The 8,263-nt window shown below is 50.8% G+C and overlaps 1 protein-coding gene across 2 annotated transcripts in view; it reads left to right on the top strand.

Annotated features, from left to right (window-relative positions):
• hdac6 (histone deacetylase 6) overlaps positions 1-7,563 on the top strand; it is a 26,097-nt gene extending 18,534 nt beyond the window's left edge. For both annotated transcript variants that reach the window (XM_064300535.1, XM_064300536.1), the window contains 10 exons: positions 13-181; positions 1,456-1,658; positions 2,028-2,220; positions 2,910-3,059; positions 3,387-3,561; positions 4,047-4,510; positions 4,608-4,742; positions 5,125-5,271; positions 5,497-5,625; positions 6,029-7,563. In XM_064300535.1, the coding sequence (XP_064156605.1) occupies positions 13-181; positions 1,456-1,658; positions 2,028-2,220; positions 2,910-3,059; positions 3,387-3,561; positions 4,047-4,510; positions 4,608-4,742; positions 5,125-5,271; positions 5,497-5,625; positions 6,029-6,091 (1,828 nt within the window). In that variant the 3' untranslated portion in view covers positions 6,092-7,563. The remainder of the gene's footprint in view (positions 1-12; positions 182-1,455; positions 1,659-2,027; positions 2,221-2,909; positions 3,060-3,386; positions 3,562-4,046; positions 4,511-4,607; positions 4,743-5,124; positions 5,272-5,496; positions 5,626-6,028) is intronic.
• Positions 7,564-8,263: the final 700 nt, after the last annotated feature.

Genomic DNA, 8,263 nt, shown 5'->3' with positions numbered 1-8,263 from the left:
TTTCTCTCTCAGCCTGCAGCACATCGCGCGGATCAAGTCGACGGAGGGCATGAAGCCGAGGGACCTGTACAGGCTGGGGGAGGAGTACAACTCCATCTACATCAGCCCCGAGAGCTACAGGAGCGCCCTGCTAGCAGCTGGAGCCTGCTTTAACGCAGCACAGGCTGTGCTGGCTGGAGAGGTGAGCACAGGCTGCTAGCGCATGCTTTAACGCAGCACAGGCTGTGCTGACTGGAGAGGTGAGCACAGGCTGCTAGCGCATGCTTTAACGCAGCACAGGCTGTGCTGACTGGAGAGGTGAGCGCAGGCTGCTAGTGCATGCTTTAACACAGCACAGGCTGTGCTGACTGGAGAGGTGAGCCCAGGCTGCTAGTGCATGCTTTAACACAGCACAGGCTGTGCTGACTGGAGAGGTGAGCACAGGCTGCTAGTGCATGCTTTAATGCAGCACAGGCTGTGCTGACTGGAGAGGTGAGCACAGGCTGCTAGTGCATGCTTTAACGCAGCACAGGCTGTGCTGACTGGAGAGGTGAGCACAGGCTGCTAGTGCATGCTTTAACGCAGCACAGGCTGTGCTGACGGGAGAGGAGAGCACAGGCTGCAGGAGCCTGCTTTAACGCAGCACAGGCTGTGCTGACTGGAGAGGTGAGCACAGGCTGCTAGCGCATGCTTTAACGCAGCACAGGCTGTGCTGACTGGAGGAGTGAGCACAGGCTGCTGGAGCCTGCTTTAACGCAGCACAGGCTGTGCTGACTGGAGAGGTGAGCACAGGCTGCTAGTGCATGCTTTAACGCAGCACAGGCTGTGCTGACTGGAGAGGTGAGCACAGGCTGCTAGCGCATGCTTTAACGCAGCACAGGCTGTGCTGACTGGAGAGGTGAGCACAGGCTGCTAGCGCATGCTTTAACGCAGCACAGGCTGTGCTGACTGGAGAGGTGAGCACAGGCTGCTAGCGCATGCTTTAACGCAGCACAGGCTCTACTGACTGGAGAGGTGAGCACAGGCTGCTAGCGCATGCTTTAACGCAGCACAGGCTGTGCTGACTGGAGAGGTGAGCACAGGCTGCTAGTGCATGCTTTAACGCAGCACAGGCTGTGCTGACTGGAGAGGTAAACACTGGGGGCTGGTGCATGCTTTAAGGCAGCACAGGCTCTTGTGACTGCACAGGTAGGCAAACTCAGCTCACTGGCTGAACTGATGATTAAGGGAGATGCGTATGCTTGCACTCTGCACAGATTGCACATTCACTTCAGTTAATTTTTAGTTAGTTTTAGTTTAGTTAGTTTATTTGTATAGTGCTTTTGTCACAAAGGGCATTGTGTCAAAGCAGCCTGTGTTCTTGTGTGTGTGTGTGTGTGTACGTATGTGTGTATTCGTGCGTGTGTGTGTATATGTGTATGTGTGTCTGCGTGTGTGTGTATATGTGTGTGCGTGTGTGTCTGTGTGTGTATACAGGTGCGGAACGCCGTGGCGATCGTTCGCCCCCCCGGGCACCACGCGGAGCAGGACGCCGCCTGCGGGTTCTGCTTCTTCAACACGGCGGCCCTGACCGCGCGCTACGCCCAAACCCTCGCCCCGCGCCCCCTGCGCGTGCTCATCCTCGACTGGGACGTGCACCACGGCAACGGCACCCAGCACATCTTTGAGGAGGACGACAGGTACCTCTATCATGACTCTGCTTCACGGCTTGTTTAACAACACCCCTAACTGAAACGCAGAGCTTCTCATGGCTTAATTTAACTTAATTAATTTTATTTATTGCTTCATTTAACACTGAAGCTGAGGTAGGTTGAACAAAATTTAACTTGTTTCCACAAAGCATCTCTTTAAAAGCGCTTTCTCAGTTAATATGCGGTGGTACAGTGTGGATTGTTGCAGATCAGTCCTTATAGGCTGATATGTATAAATGTAGATGACATTCAGCATGAAGCCATGCAAGTGATTGTCTCACACAGATTTATGTTAGGGATGATGATCAGATCATTTCTCTCCTCTGAATCCTCTCTGTTATTCTCTCTCTCTCTCAGTGTGCTGTATATCTCACTCCATCGCTACGACAACGGCATGTTCTTCCCGTCCTCTGAGGATGCCGACTTCGACCGGGTGGGGCGGGGCAAGGGGCGGGGCTTCAACGTCAACATTCCGTGGAACGGCGGGAAGATGGGCGACTCCGAGTACCTGGCAGCCTTCCACATGCTGGTCATGCCCATCGCCAGACAGGTACGTACACACCTGGGCATAGAGTATGGTCGGGTACATACACACCTGGGCCCAGAGTATGGTCAGGTACATACACACCTGGGCCCAGAGTATGGTCAGGTACATACACACCTGGGCCCAGAGTATGGTCAGGTACATACACACCTGGGCCCAGAGTATGGTCAGGTACATACACACCTGGTCAGACAGTCTACACACAGTCACAGTGTGGTCACATGATTGGATTTTTGGAACACTTTAGAGCAAGGTCGTCAAACTCAATTCCTGGTAGACTGCCAGTGAGCAACCAATCGGGGCCATGGAAATATGGTGTACACTGTTTAGCCAATCAGTGACTTCGGTTAATCGGCTAAGTTAAGTGCTCAGAGTGCTCTCATTTTAGGAGCATGTACTCCTTGAAATTAATATGTGCTAACTGGAAAAATAATTTAGGAGCTCATCTTCTAATTGGAATGTATTGGTGTGCACCTGAAGCACATTCACTCCTTGGGGGGAAAAAAAACAAAACTTTGGTGCTGAAACAGTCTTTCAAAAGGCACACTGTAGCCCTCCATGACTGGACTCTCTAAAACTCCTGTGTAAGAACGTGATGTCGGTTTCCTGTATTTGCCAGCGCGGGTCATTCTGGCGGCTGTGTTTGTATTAATTAGCCTCTTCCTGTCACCCCACCCACCCACCCACCCACCCAGTTTGACCCTGAGCTGGTGTTGGTGTCTGCAGGGTTCGACGCGGCCCGAGGGGACCCGCTGGGGGGGTACCAGGTGACCCCGGAGGGTTACGCCCACCTGACCCACCTGCTGATGAGTCTGGCTGCTGGGAAGGTCCTGCTGATCCTGGAGGTCCGTTGCAGTGCTGTACAAAAAAACAAAAAACAAACGGAATGTCGTAAATATGCAGTCGCTAACTTCATGCGTATGTCATGTGGGTGCAAAGTTGTTTTATGAGTAATTTAGCTTGGGGAACCAAGAACCAAAGGCTATAGCTTAGTTCCTTTTTGTTTTTTGCCACTTTGGAAATAAAAATCCACAGGGATGTGAACACATACTTGCACACCTACAGTAAGTGGGCGCCACACAATGTTGAAACTGGAGAGAAAATTTTTAGTTTTTTTGTTGTTATCTGTCTCTAGTATCCAGCCCTCACCGTCATCATCTCTGATTCAACAGGGAGGTTATAACCTCACGTCGATTTCCGAATCCATGTCCATGTGCACCAGCATGTTGCTAGGAGACCTGCCCCCCTCACTGCCCGCCCTGCCCCCCCCTCATCCGAACGCAGCGGTCGCCATCAATCACGTCCTGCGGGCTCACGCCCCCTACTGGAGCTCCCTGAGAATGCAGAGTAAGTTTTTTTATGCCAGCACAACCCAGACCTGGGTGAAATATGTTTGTTTTGGATTCAAATGCTTTTCTACGCTTTACTGATCTTGTCTGGTGTATTGGAACCAAAGAACTACTCTCAAAAAGTGCAAATCCCGCCTTCTGGTCATATTGGCAGGCTCAATTACACCAGGCAAGACCAATGGAGCAGAGAAAAGTATTTGAATCCAAAACAAGTACGTGTTTGATCCAGGTCTGGCACAACCTCATTTATGCCTGCTCTGTAGAATTAACTTTCATTCAACTGTAAAGTTTGTGGAGTAGTTTTTATTCATAATTTGGATTGAAAGATAGTATTTTCACACTGAAACAGTTGTACAGAGAGCAGTGCTGACTACTGGGTTCTCGCAGGTAGTGAAGTTGGAGCATTTCAGGGGAAATTAGATGCTCAGAAATAAGGACAGAGACAGGATTTTCATTCTGCTCTTATTTTTAATTTCTCCCCAGTTCCCGAGTCTCTGCGCCTCTCCCTGCCCAGCCCCAGGGGTAAACGCACCCCAGGGGGCAAGGGCAAGAAGTCGCCACGAAAGGGGACGCCAGCCCGAACCCCTGGGGGCGAATCGCTCCCTGTCACGCCTCAGCCAGCAGTGGTGACGCCTCCAGCACTGCCCCCTGCTGGGCAGGAGGATGACTCGCTGCAGGACATCACACAAGGCCTGCTCTCTCTGGACTTGGATCAGTCCGCTTCCGCCAGCCTCAGTCATGTGGGTGGAGCTAGTCCTGCCTCAGCGCCTGTGGGCGGTGCTAGTCCTGCCTCAGTGCCTGTGGGTGGAGCTAGGCCAAAGGTCAAGCCCGCCCCTCACCAGAGTCCAGCAGGAGCCGAGAAATCACCTGCCCAGGTGTTTCCTGAAAAACGAGAGGGGGTGGAGAGCGTGCCCGTGAGCTCGCTTCACAAACCGACTGGCGCACAGGTGGGGGGGGCCACACGACACTGCACTTTTTGTTTTTCTCAATAGTTGCGAAAGGGAGGGGGAGGGGAAAAGGTAACGTTTGTGTTTTTGCCTCCAGCCGAACCCTGAGCCAGCCTCCAGCGCCAGTGTGACTGGGGCACAGGAGAGCGCGGTGCTGGATGAGGCGTCCGGTTGGTCAAAGAAGGACCAGCCAGTCTTTGAGCTCTTCTGTGGCGGCCAGAACATGGACGGGGTACGGTATCCACACTTGATGGTTGTATAAGGGACCCACTGTTTCCAGAGACTCCCTGATTTCTATTCAAGATCTTAACTCCATGTGTGCCCCTGCGGGTTAGGTATAGGTAGCTGGTCTGGTGTCTTTCTTCCATCCACACCTTTTAATTCCCGTCCTCTTCCCCTCCACCGCTCCCCCTCCAGAAGCTTCTCTGCCTCCTGCCAGGCCGTCATTGTAAACAAGAGTCTGTTCTTAACTTACAAATTTAAAATTTTTAAAAATAAAAATTAATTTTCGTTTAAATTGTACATGCCATTTTCTATGTCCCTGCTTGACTGTTTCTGTATTCTTGCAATGTGGGATAAGTGGGAACCTTGTGTTGTCGTGCCTTTGTTTCCAGGGGACGATGTTTGTGGTGGAGCCGTTGCCGTGGTGCCCTCACCTGGAAGCGGTTGGCCCTCTGCCTGCGGGCGGGATAGACGTGTTCCTGCCTTGCGAGGACTGCGGTGCGGACGCAGAGAACTGGGTCTGCCTCTGCTGCTACAAGGTACTCCGAACGCAGGAGTTACGCCCTAAATGTTCAGAGTTCATGAGGGACTGAAATGCTCTGTCCCAGGGTGTGTGAACGTGCAGCTGGAGGTTAATGTTGGTTCAGAACAAGGTGCTTATTCTCAAAAATGCCTATTAAGAGATGTTGGACGTTGTTATAAAGAGTATCTAACATACACGCGTGATTAAATCCGTTCCCCCTCCTCCTGTCTGTGTGTGTCAGGTGTTCTGTGGGCGCTATGTAAATCAGCACATGGTGACCCACGGCTTGGTTTCGGAACATCCTCTGGTCCTCAGCTTCGCCGACCTGTCCGTCTGGTGCTACTCCTGCGAGGCCTATGTCCACAACCAGGTATTGGCCCTAACCTGAAGGTTCAGCCAGCCAGCCAGCCAGCTAGCTAGCAAGAGATCCCTGTTCCTGTGTGCACTAACGTTCTCTCTCTCATTCTCCCTCCCTCTCTCTTCCTCCTCTCTCTTTGTCTCTCCTCCCTCTGTCTTTCTCTCCCCCACTCTCTCTTCCTCATCTCTTTCTCTCTCTCCCTCCCTCTCTCTTCCCCGTCTCTTCTTTCCATCTCTTTCCCTCTCTCCCTCCCTCTCTCTCTCATTCTCTCCTCCTCCCCTTCCCTCTTTCTCCCCCTCCTCTCTCTCTCTTCTCCTCTCTGTCCTCTTTCCAGTCTTTCCCTCCTCTCCATCCCTCATTCTCTCTCTTCCCCCTCTCTCTCTCTCTTCCCTCCCTTCTTTCTCCATGTCCTCAGGTGCTGTATGATGCCCGGAATGCCGCTCATCAGTCCAAGTTTGGAGAGGACGTTCCCGCCTAGGCCTGCAGAGCTTGCGGAGAGAGGGGGAGTCCGTGTGTGAGAGAGAGAGAGAGAGAGAGGAGGGACTGAGAGACTGAGAGAAAGAAAGAAGGGTAGAATGGACAGATGGACAGATCACATCAGTGTCAAAAGTGTCTGAGTTTGGCTCCGGGCCACGGCAGTGCCAGCTGTCGCCCGTAGCTCCACAGGGCGACACACAGCTGGCACTTGCTCGCCCAGGGTATGGGAGAGTTCTGTCGGTGAGGGACCTGCGCTCTAGCGCCCCCTGCTGGTCGACGGACTGCATGCGAAAGCCGCACGTGAAAGCTCTTCCTCTGACTACGCTCTGTGCAAGCTTTGCTCTCATCTGCGGTGTGTAAAGAAGCAGCTGGCGACACCATGTGTTTTGGAGGAGAACCGCGCTCGTCTCCACTCTCCCGAATCGGCATTGGAGTTCGCAACATGAACCCTGGTGCGGTTGGGGATGATTGGACAGTACAAATTGGGTCGGAATTGGGTGCTAAATTTATAATTTAAAAAAAGTTAAAATGATCCATTTTAAAAAAGGAAGTGTATGTAGAGAGTGGGATTTAGAGAGTGAGGAAGTTACTGAGCGACTGAGAAACTTGTTGATGAAACCAGCTGTACTGTAGCAAAAGCAGTGCCTTCAACACAACTCTGGCCCCTCCTCTTTCTTTGTCATGTGACCGCCTCTGACCTGCCAATCACTGACCTCAACAGCAAGTGCCCACATCAAACAAATTTTATTTTCACGCTTTAAAATTTTTGATTTTTGGTTGAAAATATGATGTTGTCAATGGTATTATTGGTGGGGTCTTTGCCAAAACCAAGGTTATTTTCCAAATTTTATGAATATTTCGGGTCCTTCTGCCTGAGAAGTGTAATACTGCAGCTAATGTTGAAAACCAGGGGTGTTTTCGTCTTTAAGGGTGCGCTTCTGCCCTGTCTGTGGGCAGTAGTCTAATCAATAATGTTTAACTGAAGAAACTGCTCGTGAGAAGTGGTTCCTGTTTAAATCACCAGCAAATAGGAACGTTTTTATCAGCCATTGTTTTCATTAATCTCTCTATATTTGCATGTTATGTTATATAAGAAATAGTTAGCAAGAAACTAAATAAGAAATGCTGTATTCCAAACGTGGCCCAAACAGCATAGAAAATCTCAAAAATGACTTCATAGCAATACAGTGCAATACTACCTTAATATCTTTGTTACCCTTCGTATTAATATTACATTTATAATTGAGATTTACGTCCTCTTGTTCATATACCTGACGCACACAAAGGTTTTTACTTTATCTCTCTATTTGATACGATACTTCTATTTTATATATTGCCTATCACAGTAATTTATGCTTTGTTATTTCCGGAGGTGAATCTTTTGTACGTCTGTGTCGTAGCTGTTTGCCTTGTGCTGTTTTCACTGTGTAGACTTTGTTACTGAATGTCAATATAACTGGATATGAGACTGGATCCGTCACTGTGTTTTCCTTTGCTGCATTATTTTGCTGTGTTTCCATGGGAGCCGTGTGTCCAAGGAAAAGCCGTTAAATTTTTCATCTGAGCGGATGTGCGCTGGGGAGAGAGACTTCTTCACAGTGACAACATGGGTGGGGTAGGGGTTGGTTGGTGGGTGGTGGTGGGGTGGTTTGAGTGGGGTTGAGGTGGTTAGGTGGGGTGGGGGGGGGTTTGTTGAGGGGGGGGGTGGTTGAGGTGGGTGAGGGGTTGTTAGGGTGGGTGAGGGGGTTGTTTGAGGTGGGTGGGGGTTGTTAAGCAGTTGTTGTACTAACTGTGCTATCGTTGAGCTCGTTAGTACAGTGACACCCCTTCATAGTGGAGAGTGAGTTCTGATTGGCTGTTGGCCGATGGGCACAGCACTCCTTCTGGAGACGGAGGCCTCCGGTTGACGTACTCTTCCTCACTTCATCGCTCCATGGTGACACCTCTGGCCTGTCAGCTGGTCCAGCCAATGAAAGTGCAAAGAAACAGCACAGACACAGCCCAGGTCGGCTGGTCCAGCCAATGAGAATGCAAAGAAACGGCACAGACACGGCCCAGGTCGGCTGGTCCAGCCAATGAGAACGCAAAGAAACGGCAAACAGGTAACAGCCCAGCCATTGGGGGGTGCCAGTCAGATGAGTCTTAAAAGGGCTCTGTAGCTGAGAAACATGTG

The sequence above is a fragment of the Anguilla rostrata genome, chromosome 11, assembly GCF_018555375.3.
Source record: "Anguilla rostrata isolate EN2019 chromosome 11, ASM1855537v3, whole genome shotgun sequence".
Lineage (NCBI taxonomy): Eukaryota > Metazoa > Chordata > Actinopteri > Anguilliformes > Anguillidae > Anguilla > Anguilla rostrata.
This window is presented reverse-complemented; position numbering and strand designations above follow the sequence as displayed.